The sequence below is a fragment of the Marmota flaviventris genome, chromosome 11 (assembly GCF_047511675.1).
Source record: "Marmota flaviventris isolate mMarFla1 chromosome 11, mMarFla1.hap1, whole genome shotgun sequence".
Lineage (NCBI taxonomy): Eukaryota > Metazoa > Chordata > Mammalia > Rodentia > Sciuridae > Marmota > Marmota flaviventris.
This window is the reverse complement of record NC_092508.1, coordinates 66,959,799-66,975,431: the sequence shown is the minus strand read 5'-3', so window position 1 is coordinate 66,975,431 and position 15,633 is coordinate 66,959,799. Positions and strand designations below refer to the sequence as shown.

At 34.6% G+C, this 15,633-nt stretch overlaps 1 protein-coding gene across 3 annotated transcripts in view; it reads right to left on the bottom strand.

Moving 5' to 3' along the window:
- Positions 1 to 278: 278 nt before the first annotated feature.
- Positions 279 to 15,633, bottom strand: part of Grb14 (growth factor receptor bound protein 14) — a 112,939-nt gene continuing 97,584 nt past the window's right edge. The window contains exons 8-14 of one of the 3 annotated variants that reach the window (XM_071619124.1): positions 15,523 to 15,618; positions 10,015 to 10,095; positions 5,081 to 5,197; positions 4,918 to 4,990; positions 4,679 to 4,766; positions 2,353 to 2,446; positions 280 to 1,084 (exon numbers count right to left, since the gene is read on the bottom strand). In XM_071619124.1, coding sequence (XP_071475225.1) covers positions 938 to 1,084; positions 2,353 to 2,446; positions 4,679 to 4,766; positions 4,918 to 4,990; positions 5,081 to 5,197; positions 10,015 to 10,095; positions 15,523 to 15,618 — 696 coding nt within the window. In that variant the 3' untranslated portion in view covers positions 280 to 937. Of the gene's footprint in view, positions 1,085 to 2,352; positions 2,447 to 4,678; positions 4,767 to 4,917; positions 4,991 to 5,080; positions 5,198 to 10,014; positions 10,096 to 15,522; positions 15,619 to 15,633 lie in introns of all 3 variants that reach the window. The other 2 variants (XM_071619126.1, XM_071619125.1) reach the window with 2 other exon arrangements.

Genomic DNA, 15,633 nt, shown 5'->3' with positions numbered 1-15,633 from the left:
TTTACCTATTAGGATCCTCATAGGTCTTGAATCTTTCTTTCTACCTATTTTGATTGGTTTACTGAATTACTAATGAAAGGATCTAATGAATGTTCTGAAAGAGCATGAGTTGAACATGAAATATTAAGGTGACAATGTTATGTTATCATAGTTTATATATCATAAAGTGTGTGCAAATTATCAAAATTTTTTCAATATTTTGATCATTTTCTTAAAAATAGATAATCTCAGCCAATTATTAAGAAATGAAAAAAGTGCAATTAACAATGTGCCACCAATATGTACAATACTAGTATAGATTTTTATGGTACAGTTAGTAATTCAATGACTTTAATGAAAGTTTTCTAGACAAAAAAAAAAAAAAAATTTACTTCAAAATAATTTTAAGCTGCTACCACAAAGTATGATTTGATCTTTTGACTATAATAAAACCAGGGAACATACAATTTAGAATTGTTTTTAGTTTTATTAACAAGTCATGTATAGTTTCTTTTAATTAATAACTAAAGATTTTTCATGCTTCTTAATATTAAAAAAGTAGTATAACTGGAATTCAGTTTGCAAAAAATCATTCTGAAACCCGATTTCTTCTTCATATTTGGTGTTTGAGAATTCTAGTGCTGTCATATTTTAAAAAGGAGCAGATAAATGTTTGAAGTATGCATATTTGAAGAAAATACAGTAATATGAAACCACACAAGAACACTCCAAGTCATTTTTTCCTAAGGTTTAATTTCAACTTAACAAATTTTAAATGATGATTGTAATGCCAATCCAAGTTTTTGCTTATTTGCAATGCACGAACTATTTTTTATAACTTGCAGGTGAAATATTCCTTTCACCACAGTATGCTTTTACCCTTATTTATGCTCTCTTTTTAATTTTTCCCCCTTGAGTCTTTTTTCTTCAACAGTTTAACACATCACTTCTGGTTCAGCTATAGAGCAATCCTAGAACAATAATGTTTCAACTTGCAAGGAAGAACGCCCTTGTTGAGTTGGTAGAACTCCACCAGCTGGATTAGATCCGTAAATCTAGTATGGCCATCATCTAGCGTGTGGAACATTTCACCATCATCTTCCACCTGCAAGAGGAAAAGCAACAAGCTGGTAAAGAGAGTAAAGAATCCAGAAGAATGATGGTTGTTCCACTGCAAGCTATGTCTTCATGCCAAAATTGACAAGTTTATAAAATTAAGGACTGTGCAGAGAACAGCATGGTATGTCCACTTCTTTTTTTTTTTTTTTTTAACTTCACTTACATTTAAAAGAAGTATCATCTGATCCTTGGATAAGAAACATGCCTCCACTTTCTCTACATCTAATTCTCCCAGAGTTCTGTTTAGTGAGGATAGTTTAACTATTTTGAGTCAATGAACAGAGAGAAATCTGTACTATTCAGTGTAAAAGTAGACAGGAGATTTTAATGCTTCCGTGTATAGAAATTAATTTCTATTTCTAAACATTGTCTATTTAATGCCTCAGTATATTAAAAAATGACTATTCACATAACTTTTATCAGCAAATTCATTCTGAAGCAATGAAATATTATGCTAATGGAATGTCAGTTGACTTTTTTTGTTTGGTGGTGAAGTCTTCTAGCATTAAACGCTCATACTTGCTGGGAACACTGATCAAATAATCAAAGAAGCAGGGTTGGTACTCTATATGGCCTTTGGATGATTTCAAAAAGAGGCAATTCAAAGGAAAGCACCAGAAATTTAAATAAGATCTTCCTGAAAGTAGACTGAATCTGTTTTACTCTGCCTGATTCCAATATGCACGCACATATGTACATATGTGCACATGTTGACACACAACAGCAGAAGCAAAAAAAAAAAAAAAAATCCCAAAGCAAGTTGAGCCAGCCAAAAACAGAGTCACAGATATTTTAAAAATGTTCCCAGGATTATTTAAATGTCCACCAATTTCACAGTTCCTGTGTTTCTATACAAATAATTTAAAACAAATGAATAAAAACTAGCAACAATAATAGCAAAAAATGTCTTTGAGAAAAGAGAAGAGAAAGGGTTTTAAAATAACGTTTTTTTAAGGAATGGTTAGAACTCAGAAAAAAGAATCTTTAGTGGCCTTTTAACAATAGGTGGCATGGGGTCTATACAATATTGCTAAATCATATTTTGTGGAAAAAAGATAAATTTAATTTTTACAATTCCTGTATTTCTTATATTAATTCAGGCTCATAAAACCATTTCTGCCAAACTTAACTCTGGTCAAAGCACAAGCTCCCACATTATATTTAATAAAAGGAACAACAGAAAAACAAAGTTTCCAAAAGCTTATGCATTAAGATCATATCTAATATACGAATGTGAAATCACAAATTACTTACCGGTATAATTTGAAAGTGCTTTATTTTTTGTCCATGACTCATTGACAGGACGAAAGTTTTGGGGTTACTCTGACTATCCCGCACCAAGAAAACTCTAAAGAGAGAGAGGAAGAATTTCAATGTTTCTACATTTACTCACAGATTTCATAGAAACATAGCATGTAACAAACCCAGGATGTGTACTCATAAAAGCTGTAGCTGGGATCTCCTTAACTGTGTATTCAGTGGGTATGATTATTCAACTTGGTGAATGATATGTTACAATATAATCTCATACTACAAAACTGTCATCAGTGCTAATGTAATTTTAATAGGATAAATAAACAGTCTATTTGTGACATTGTTTGCTTACAATACCCAGCATAACATTCTGTTGGCATCAACAGTTCATGTTGTCCTTTTTCCACTGGGAAATTGGGTATTCCCATGTAACTACCAGAAAGAATAAGGGATGAAAAAAAATAAGGGATGAGTGTGTGTGTGTGTGTGTGTGTGTGTGTGTATGGTTAGTTAGGTAGGTAGTTTATGGGTCATGATAGGCCCCTGAAAGGACATAATGATTTAGAGTAAAATCATTTTTTACCCCCTTTTCTATACTTGGTCTGCTTTCTTCTTTTGATTCTGGCTTCTACTGTTACACAACAGAAAATAAGAAATGATTATATCCTTAAAATCCATCTTTAAATTGTTTATTAAATGTTTAAGTAAAAATGTTTCAAGTTAAAAAAATATATACCCAACGTGCACTTTAACCTTGAAGAATGCAGTGGGAAAGCCTCTATTAATGTCAGGTTACAAAAAGAAGACGTGGCCTAATGGTCTCAGAGAAAAAGGCTGCCGGGCATGGATTCTTATTTACTGGCAATGCAGTGAAAAGCCAGTTTTGTATTAATTACTGGCAAACACACTGTGTAAGTGGTCCCCACTGGTGACTCCAATACTAATCTCACTGTGCCTGGGCAAAGAGGCAGCCAAATCTGAGGCATCACAGATGTCTGATGAAATTATCCATTTTATTTGTGAGACTCTGACATTACATCATTGGGAGACAGGACAAAGGGCATTTCACGGGAAAATTAAGCAGTAATTCTTCCCCCTCCCAAGCAGATCACCACTACCACCTGGTGGACCGCCTGACACCTTCACAACTTTCCAAAGGAATACCAAAATAATAGAAGCAGGCATGATTACTCTGTACAATTAATTATTTTCTCCGGGTTACAAATTCATAAATAAAGGGAATTATAATCTTCTAAAACATTTAAATCATTCTTTCTTTTTTTTCTTTTCCTGACCTCATTGGATTGTAACTCTGATCACTGTTCAAATTTATATCCAAAAAAAGACCATGCTCCAAGCAGAGAAGCATATTAAAATCCTTTCTTATTTAGAGTCTGGTGAAATGCTGACTTGTTATTAATAATCTTCCATGTGAAGATGCATTTTTACCCAAATGTCAGTATTAAATCTCCTCAAACCCTTGTCATCATCTTAAGTCAACCTTTGAAGATAAAAGATTCTTTCTCCAGTTGTTTAAACTGACAACGGTTTCATTTCTCACCCAATCCTCAATAAAATGTCCTCATTGTACTGCATTTGGGAAGGAACTTACCAGTATTAAAGTACCTGAAACTGAGTAATGTGAGAAGAAAATCCTTCAGATTAAAAATCTCTTATAAAATATTTTATGCTTCTCTTGTGTACTCCATGGTATCCCATTAAAAGATAACACAAAAAAAATCATCAAAAAGTACTATTTTAATAGATTCATATTTTAAGCTGTTAATATTTAGAGAAAAAGCAATAGGGATGTAAACAGAAATAAAAGCAAACATTCAAAATATATCAGAAAAAAGCTTTCTACTTAATATACCCTGCATTATACCTAAAAAGAATTACAATGTAGAGGATAATGTCATAATGTAAAATTCATATTTTAGAGTCATATTAATTACTTGTTCAAATTAAAACATTGATTACCCAAAAACAAGGTTAGTTTTTTTTCTCTCATGAATTAATATCTAAAATGCTAGAATTGGCACAGAATGGATAACATTAGTACTCATAGTCAAGAACAAAGAATCCTATTCTCTGTTAATTTATACACAAATACTAAGCACACTCTGTGTACTAGCTATTATACAGATATTGCTAGAATTCAGTGATAGCCACTCTTACAGAAAAAAGTAATTTCTGAGTTATGATAAGCCAAAATTAAAAACACTTGGTGTGTACTGAATAAATTATTATTATTTACTGGCAAAATCCAAACCAAATCCAAAATCCAAACCCAAATTCTACTCAACACTAAAAGTATCAAACTTACCCATCCACAAGTCCTTGCTGAATAATCAATCGCTGAGCTTCATCTCTGGAAATCTTGTGGTGAAACCATGGCTGGGACCGATGGATGGCTAAAGAAATAAAACGAATGAATACAAAGGTTTGCTTGCAGTGACTGCAATTTCACTACATATATGCCCCCCATCACTTAGTGACCGAATGTCATTAAAGTCATGTCAAGCTGCCCATCAGCTCAGTGACCATGGCTAGGAGCAGACATACCCATGTTTGTGGCAGAGGTTTGTGAGGAGGCAGTGGGGCTACCGTGACTGCCCAGGCGCAAACATCCTTTTTTCTGATCAAGGAATGGGAAAACAAATCTCAGTTTTGGGAGTGAAACAAACTCAAATTAAAAATTCTTTCAAGAAAGTGAAATTATGAGTACCCTCCAAGCGAGTCCTTCTTCAACTGCAACTGAAAGAGCTTCGGTGGGATTTTCTATAACTCTGCTTTTCTGACCTGAGAAGTCCATTGCTACCAGGGAGTTCTCTGATATACTTCTCTGGAAAAAAATTTTTGAAAAACAAAACAAAACCAGAAAACACTTGCAAGTCATGAAAATCTTCAAAAGTAATCGTTCACTGTTTTGCTGGCAACATGCTTCAATTTGAGACTGGGATTCCTAAAGTGGCTATCAGGAAATTAAAAAGTTAAAAGTACATATTCAATATAAAATGATGCTATGGAGAACTTTGATAAATAAGTTCAATGGCTATTTGTTAGGATAACTGAATTAAGTGTTGAGTAATGTGATGAAAATCTTTGAAAGAAAGCATGTCTTTCCCCTAAAACAAACCTCTTTTGCACATTATCTCCTAATATGGCAAAACTCCAATTGAGGAAGAAATAACCCTTCCTACTGGCTATAGAGAACTATCACTTCTGAACTCATCTCTGTATTAAACTTTATGTCAAATCCACCAACTTTGAAGCCACGATTTTATGATTCAAAATATGTAAAAGCTATAACTTAGATACACATCTTCTTAGAAATAGTACTCAAGTTTTATAAAGGAGCAAATTGGAGTATGTGTTTTGAAAGCTTATCATGTCAAGTTTCATTTCATTTGGAAAATAAAATTTAGCAGAATAATAATACATAATATTAGATTTCATATTAAAATTTTTATGATAGGGCTGGGGCTGGGACTCAGCGGTAGCACATTTGCCGGGCTTGTGTGAGGCACTGAGTTTGATTCTCAGCACTGAATACAAATAAATAAAGGTCTGTCAACAACTAAAAAAAAAAAAAAAAAATTTTAAATTTATGATGTAACATATAAACACGTTTTCCTTTTTGAAGAGATGGGTGGCCAAGTTAGTGCTGCAAAAACAACTCTGAATGACAGAAGCACAGACATGAAAAGACATATTGAAATAAATGTAATCAAAACAATGATAAAGTCAATGTTTTCACTAATTACTTCTTATATTCCTAGTCTCTAAAGGGAAAGTAAAACATATAAATCCTGGATCTTATTTTTATTTTCTTTTTTCTGACGTCCTATTTTGCAATCATCTTTCAAGAAACAGGCATGCTATCCCACAATGAGTCATGAGTACTAAAAAAAGAGAAAATTGCCAAACGCTCTAGTCAAGAGTCTCACATGTCTTATACACTAGGAAGATAACTTAAAACTAAACAAAATAAAAAAAAAAAAAAACTAAATGGAAGTGTGTATCACTTATTCTTCAATAATTAATAAAAGAACAAAACCCAAAGTGAAATTACACTGGTAAATTATGAGCCAACCTGCATCTGGAGACTTGTGGCTTTCACACACACACTCTCTCTCTCTCTCTCTCTCTACCTTTGGAAAAGATACTAAAGTCAAATGTGGGCTTCAAACAAAACCTTATCCTCAAGAAAAAAAAAAATTAGGTTTCTTTATCACTGTCTCACACATCCCATTTTATTAGCATCTGTTATTTTCTCTTCAAACCATGTGATAGTGGCCGACAATCTTATTATGGTCCATCTATATTTCTAGAGATCTGGCGTGCAATCTTTCATTTGTTACAGGAGCCTTTATAACTGACAGCTGCTCTTTCCAGACAGATGCTGTCTCAGTAATCTCTATTTGCTGTCACACCTTAGTTTGCCCTTCTCACCCTGTGATCTTCCGTGCTGGGCTGTGGACCAGTTGGATATACTTTTGCTTTCCCAACATTAATGGAAAGTGTCCGCCTGCCCAAATCAGAGTAACTAACCTGGATCCTAATGATAGATTTATCCTTATAATATCTTTAACTTCACATGCCAAGATGGGTTCTATAATGAGAAGTTCCTGATAACATAAAAATACTGTGAGGAAAAAAATAAAATAAACAAGCTGTTGTTCTCTCCCTACCCAATACAGGGGACCAGATGTACAATAAGATCCCATGTTCCATAATTATTTGACAAACAGAGAATACAAGACAATTAAAAAATTTTTCCATTTGCTACAATAACTACACTAGGAGGAAAGAGGAGTGTAGTAAATGTTTTCTACTGAATGGCAGGTGGTGGATGAAAAATTAATAGTTTACCTTTGGTGGACAAAGAAATGGAAGTAAAGCAGAGTCTGACAAACCCAAAAGGTCATTTTCAGCACAATTTCTTTCACATAGGAAAGCAATGCTGGTAACATTCAGAACTGGCTGTATTTCTCAAATATTTGTTCCTTTTTCTAGCTCTTCTTACGGGATGAACAGGGTAGGCCCTAGCAAAAATGATCCATGATTTTAATTGCATAGCCTTTCTCTCTAAGAAAGGAAGCCTGGGTGTACCCTGGATTACCCAGGCCACACTCTGAGACTGCTTGTATCCACTTTTAGTGAGGTTTACATGTAAAATGGTTTTTAGGCAATATAACTACATGGCAACTAGCCATGCTTTCTCTGTCACTCTATTTGAAGGATCTTGATAAACCTGCAGCTCAGAATGACTGAACAAGAGGGCAAAGAATTCCTCCAGATATGGTTCTCTCATCTGCTTCATACAGAGCCAAAGGACACCCCAGATGTAAGAGTCAAGAGATTATGCAACTACCCCCTTCTTTTACACTGCAAGACACCAGAGATCCAACCAAGATCACACAGCTTATGGTAAAAATAGCAACCAATATGTCCCATCTAGGGTTCTTTCAAGTGCCACATCGTGGGAGGTAAAGGAAAGAAACTGCAGCTTAGCATGTCTAGCCGAGGGTCAAAAGTAAAGACTAAAAAGAACTAAGCAGACATTTTCTCCCAATCTCCTCACTCCAGCCAGGAACATATTAACAGACACTCCATTAAATGAATTACTTCTTTACCCTAAAATGAACCACATCTACCTGGCTTCCTAAAATATCTGCTGACGATTCTCATTTCAAAAGTTGATATAAGTGGCTGTCACATGGTATTATGGCTAGGTGCTCCCTTTGGTATGAGAACTGTTGTTTTGTTTCTCTTTTCAAAACATGGACAAGTTTAAAAGAGAATACTGTTACTTGAGAAAGGTAACTAAATTATTCTAACTTTTCTATGTAACTCACTGAAAACAGTTCCTGAGTAGAGAGCAGCAGAGACAGGTGAGAGGCACCAGCACCATTCAGGTCACTGATTCCTCTGTAATCATCTAGAAAAGCGGGACTCTCCATAGACACAAAAGTAAACACAAATACCTCCCCAAACATCTAGGTCTCCTTCACAGACATTAAGAATAGCATAGATACAGTTCTCAAGTGCTACCTTCTATGATCACAACTCCTGTTTAGAACAAGCCCTTACCATGAGGCACTGGGACCTCTCACCCCTATCACACCTGATTCCAGTCAGATTCACTCAAGGAGCAGTTCTTTTTACAGTTGGGGTTGAATAAGCAAAGACCGGCTAACCAAATTCAGATTTGCCGTGATCAACAGCAGAATGACTTTCAATGGGAAAAGGTAAGAATTATATAACACTTGTATGCTAACAAAAGTAATGAAAATGGAAAGGACTTTATTTATAACACTTTTTTCCTATGATTAAAAGGACACTAAATAATAATTGCTTCCAAACGTTTGGTGCTATTAACACGTCCATGCTAATAACTTTAGATTCTAAAAGAAAATTTGGAGGGATTTAGGAAAGGATTAAGATAATAAAATTCATTATTCTTTTTATATACAGATGGATTGAAAGATAAGAGTAAGCTGACAAACTGTAAAAAATATTCACCTTAAAGTGATTTCTATTATAAAAATTCATTACATTCCTTAGTTTCTTATTTTAGGGTTTAAAAGTAATATGATACAAAGATGAAAAGTTATTCTTCCATAATTTAAAGCAACATAACTACAAAATAGGGGCTCTTTTTCTATATCGTCTATTGGGCTTCATAATCAACATTATTTCATGCCACATTCCTGGAACTGAGCATTTCATCTGGCACATTACATGTGGGTAAATGTACCTTCCTTGGTCATAGTCAGGAAGAACACATTTTTAACCTAAGTGGAAACACAGTTTTCAGAAATGTGCATTAACTGATTTGTAACACAGGCACATACATCTGAATTTCTAATATACTCAATATTAAGAAGTGCAGCAAGAATTGCAGAATATAAACTTTAAGTTCAGAAATAAATTTCTGTGTTAATGCACAGGAAATTAAAATTAAGTGCTAAAGAAGGTAAAAGATGTGCCTGTGTGTGTCTGCAAATAAATATCCAAGTTACATTTGGTAAAACTCTGAGAAGCACTGCATAGTTAATGTAATGCATGACCTATATTTTGACTTGTAGTTTTTGCATTTCCTGGAAAGCAGTCTGCTTTTTAAGGACCTGGAACTTAAAAAAAGAATTACTGTTAGAAAGCCAGAAAGTAAAAGCATGCACATGCGTATATTACAGTTTTTAAAATTTGAAATTATTGGCATCTCTATAATAGGCTACAAGAATCCCAGAATCAGTATTAAAATAAATAAGCAAACCCACAATCAAAGAAAATTAATTTAAAAAACACATAATGCCAAGGAAAATATTCTACAAATTATCTTATTAAGAATCTAATCCTCAAATGATGTAATAACATAGAATATACATTCCTTCAAGTATTTAAAATGTTTTACTAACATAACATTATGTATTATAATTGAATACTTCATATATGTCCTGTGATTTTTATCACAGACTGTACACATATGCTATCCAAATATAAAAAATTCAATATAACATCATATATACAAAGTATAACTTTACTTGACCAAAAGAAAATGGTAAATGTATTGTAGTATATATTTGTAATGTAATAGCAAATTAACATAATATAAATATAAAATAAAATATAGGTTCAAAAAAATCTGATCCTTACCATGGGTGATATACTCTGAGAACTGCAGCCACTTCTGCCTTGATATGGATGCATATAATTCTGGTACAGCTGCATGCCATACTGAAAAATAAATAAACAAAAACATAATGCTACAACTTTTACTTTACTACACTGGTAATTCAATTAAAATATTCTTTCATTAATCATATGTTATCAGTATAAAAAAATAATTTTGTGATTTTCCTTCAAACAGATAAGTAAAGCAACCAAAATTTTGACAGAAAATCTTTTAATGCCCTTCAACGATGCATTTAAAAAGATATGTTTTTTAATTTGTTTGTTTTACTGAGGCTCCCAAATTAAGGTCTTGCTCACCAGTATTACTTTATACTGGTATTACTGTATACTGAGACTTACATTTCTACTTACATACTTTGCAGCAAAATCATTTGGACTGGTACCTTGTCTCATGAAAAGAAGGCTCACTTGGGAAAGGTGTCATGCTGTACATTCCAAAGATTTAAAAAACCTCACATACGTCCTAAGCAACACTGTAAAATTCACTGTCATTCTGATGATTGATGAATTAATTTGTCCCTTTGGTAAAACTATAAATTGGGACCTATCTAGAAAATTCTTGGCACTATATCATTCTTGGTTAAATATTCTTTTAACCAAGAATAATTTTCTCATAATAATTTTGGGCTTCACATTCAGAAAACCAAAGCAGTGAGGAGTCCAGCTGATTTCAGAGTTTCAAAATCCAATGTAGCAGATTAGAAATGTGGGGTCCTCACTTTTAGGAGGCAGCATCTTACAGACTGAGCCAGCTGGCCATAATGGGAAAGTAGGTCTGAATTCTAATGGGATTATTAGTTTGAGAAAAATTAAGACTGCTAACTGCCATGAGCAAACTTGTCCTGAGGAATCCTCATCTGAATCTGGAAATTACTCCTTTAGATTTAAGCTATTTTGTTGGGGGGGGGGACAATTATATTGGCAGCTTTTAAATTATTTATATTTATATATATTTATTTACATTTGACTACACTCCACAATTCTTTCCATTTCATGAAGACATAATGAACTTTATGTTAGGTCTCAGCAGCCCTGTTCCATCTACTGCCTCCACCTTCGTGATGCTGGCATTTGGCAGGGTGGTCACTGTGTTCTATCACCTCAAGGCCCCAGCAGCACCTGAGCCAGCAGGTGGCTGGGTCTCAAATGGGCCTGATAGTGGAAGCAGATATGGAAGGTGAGGAGGATGACTTTGAAGAAGAATGTGCTGCTGTTGATTCCATGTTGGCCTTGATGAACTATCTTTACCACCTGGAGGAGAATGACCATCTTCATGCCTGCCTCCAGGGCTGCCAGAATCCAGCTGATAAGACTACAATTCAGTGGCAGGTCTAAAAAGCCCCTAAAGGTGCCAGCCCTTAGGTTCTTCAAAACCCCAACCAGCCACAACACTGCTTCCTGGGGTCAGGCTCTAGCCTAGGCACCACCACCTAGCTCAAGGTTTCCCAGTGGGTTTGCCTGCCTATGCCACCCTTCTGGCACCTCCCTTTGGTCCACCTGGGCCAGCCCCTACTGACCTGCATCCCCTCTGGCACCAGTTATGGGTCTGTGACCCACATATCTGTCTACACAACTTATGAGCAACACTTACTCTGCCCAGTACTTGAGTGTCTACCTTAAATGGGCTTCCTTCATGCACCCACACACGTGCACAGACACACACACTCACAGACATGCATGAGTGCACATACACACACAAAGAGTACTATATAGAAAATACTGAACAATACCATGAAATCAAATCTTACCCATAGGATAAATTCCATAGAAACAGTTCAACAGTGCTATTTCTCTACTAGTTCCTTGATACCAATTCTAGCAAAGTGGATATATTTGGTAATTAGGCAAACAAACAAACAAAAAAAATTGGGGGGAGGGGATTAAGAGAATCATTATTTCAAGATTTTGCTTCTAACATGAATACAAACCCACATTCATTTAAAATTCTTACTTCTTTATCCAATTACTTCCCAACTTCTAAAAATTATTTTTTAATTCAAGGTTTGAATGACATTAATGGGACCTAATGAAATTCACTTTAAATCAACTCTAAGCCTACAATAACTTTAAAAAGAAGACAGAAGAGCTTAATTCCTAGTCAAGTTCATTATGAAGTATAGATAATAACCTCAAACCAGCACTTTCACAAGGAACATGATGATTGGCCACCTTCTTCATTGAAAAACCTGCTACCTACTAATAAGATGGTTATCTTCCTAGATGTATTGTTCCTGACACCTGCAGGGTTAGGTAGGTACCTAGGTGCCATTGAAGACCTTTAGTAGGCATTTAACTCTTGTCAAGGGTAGTCATGGGCCAACTTTAACATTTCTCTGTCCTATGGAGGGGCAGATAAAAGAATGAAAAGCCATCAGAGTTCTAACTGAAGAAAGACAAAGAGAGAATATGTAACTGGGATACTCTATGTGAGCAATCCACTTTTCTAAGTCTTCGATGTTCTACAATTCTATATGTAACTAGAATTTCTCCAAAGAGAGGCCTGATCTGTTAATATTCAAATGTAAGACAGACTGTGTCACTTTCATGTCTGGTTTCTCATTGGCTATAGGTTAAAGGTACTCCTGGATTGTTCACCTCCTTTTCTGGCATCATCTGGAAAAGTTTTGTCATTGAAATAAACAGGGAACACTGATATGATACACAGAATAACCATCCCAGAAATATGTCCACATCCTAACCCTGGAACCTGTGAATATGTTAGGCTACATGGCAAAAGGAAACTGAGGTTTCTAGCCAAGTGACTGTGGGATGAGGATTATCCTGGCTTCTCCACGTGCACTCAATGCAATTACCGGGAGCTTAAAAGTGGAAGGGAAAGGCAGAAGGGACAGAGCTAGGGAGTTGGTAGCATGAGAAGGAATTGGTGTGATACTACTGTCTTTGAAAGTGGAGGAATAGCCACCAGCCAAGGTGTATGTGTGGCCTCACAAGGCTAGAAAGGACAAGGGAAGTGTTTCTCCCCTGAAGACTCTAGAGGGCAGGCAGCCCTGCCAAGCCTTGACTGTGACCTAGTAAGACTCATTCTGGACTTGAACTAAAAGAGTACAGGATAGTTGGGAGGAGTGTCACATGCCTATAATCCCAGTAACTCGGGAGGCTGAGACAGGAGGATCACAAGTTTGAGGCCAGCCTGAGCAACAGGGGTATAGCTTAGTGGTAGATTGCCGAGTTAATTCCCCAATACTGTCAAAAAGAAAAAAAGAATATAGGATAATAAGTTTGTGTTATTTTAAGTCTCTAAATTGGGGGTAATTTACTATACCAGCTATAGAAATCTAACACAATGAAGCATCTTTGAATTGGAAATCTGACTTGAAAGGGTCTATAAGAATAATCAGATGAGAGGAAAAAGCAAGAAGGGAACAATCTTCCAGAAACTAAGCATCGCCAAGATGGAAGAATTAAAGGAAATTTTTGGCATATTTCATTGATTCTTGCACGTGCATTTCAAAATACAACATTTGTCTCTTCAAAGATGGCACAGAGCCAGACATTGTGTGGAAAGTAACAGGTATCCATGACTCTGAGATGAAAATGATTCAGGAAAGCCAGACTTGGAACAGAAAGAAGTTTTACAGAGATCTTGACTAATTTATTTCATTTATCATTTCATATATACATATGCACATATACATATATCAATGTCTACATATATAGACATGTACATGTATATATAAGTAAGTCTGTGCATGCAAAAGTGAAATATGGCAAATTTCTATTTAAGTCTAAATAAGTCTATAATAACTATTTAAATAAAAGTAAAACAAATGGCAAAAGTGATGTGAAAGTCACCTGTCGTAATTATATTGGCATCATTTTTTTTATTTTTTGTAATATCACAAAGTGTATCCTTGTAAATTCAATGGCACCTGAGATTCTCTGAGATACTGCTTAATGGGTACATTTTGTGATGATGAAAATGTTTTTGAATTATATGGAAGTGATGGTTGCACACTTTGAATGCACTAAATGTCAATGAATTGTTCACATTAAAAATAGTTTGATTAATTTTTAATATCAGAATTTTACCTCAACTTAAAAAATTTTTCAAAATAAAAATTTCCTCCAAAGCTAGTCTGATTACTAATCTGATTATGATTGTTCTATCCTTCTTTACCCTGATCTCTCTCTTACCCAGGATGCTAGTAATGATTTGAAGAGCTACCAAGTGGCAAATATGGAAATGGCAGCAGAAATACTTCTAGTTCCAAAGTGGACCTAGAAAATACATAAGCTGAGAACTTGATTATGAAGTGAAGTGTACACTCTTCAGCCTAACGAAAGGACAGGACCCAGAGATTCTACAAGACTCCATTTCTCTGATGTTAACTTCTAAATATATCAAAAAGCTAGTTTTAGTACACACACTGTTAATAATCTAAATCTTTATGTGGTAATAAGTGAATCATATATATATGCTATGCATAGAATGTGAAATCTGTAAGTTAATAAATTATATTAGTGATCAGGCATGAATTATAAAGAATATCTGGGTAAATGCTGAAGCTTCTATTTTAAACAAAGGATTAAGAAAAATAGTAATTTGTATACTTTGTCAACTTTGGCAGTAAATGATATAAATAAAGTGAACAGACATACTCTTTGTATTTTACTTTTTCAAAAACAACAACAAAAAAAAATTCATGATTTTTACCCCAATTGTGATTATCAAAGTAGTGTCTTTATAACGAAATGGGTAATTACTTTTATAACTGTAAAGTTGTATAAATTTACTGGCATGTAAGTTTCAAAATAAATTGAATAAACATGTGCTTTCAATACATTCTGAAAGAAATCAGTTCTATATCTCTTTTCTACATGTATCTACCTTTAGAAGGTTCTTACTCATTTCCAAATGCTCATCAACAAATTATGCTTATGGAAGTTGTAATTTCCATTTAACACCCAAGTGGATGATTTAAAAATATGTTCATAGGAAAATTGTACAATTTTTTTGATGTTCTACTAGAAGTAAATTGTAATTCTTAAGCTAGAATGTAATTTATAAAACACTTAAATGGAACATAAAACAATTGCATGAAACATATCCAGGCAGACATGTTTTAAACACACTTCACACTGAATTGTAAGCAATGTTGTATAAACACAGACTAAGTTGTATGTGAGAGACATCCATTCAGTTATACTGGCTATGGATATAATACTCTTGCAAAAATAAAAAAATAAAAATCAGAGAATTTCTAGAAACAGAATATTACTTCATAAACAAAAGATAAAGTATTAGCCCATTCCACTTTACTCTGCAAGTGTTTATCTTTTAGATTAAAAAATACATGCATTTGGTGGTGGCTATTTTTCTTCTTTCTCATGTAGTCACAAAGATTCATATTAGGACCCACTCTTCTTTGCATTTTCAACTACAGATATTTTCAAACTTTTATGGTACTCACAGCATTTAATAGAAATTCATGCCTCCAGTGAGATTACCTTAAGCAATCTAATCGCGGTCACCCAGCACGTCCTACTCTGCTCTTCTTCTGCACAGAGCATTTTCAGGTCTCGGGGCCCTCCTGCTTTGTTAGGCTAGAAGGCCACAGC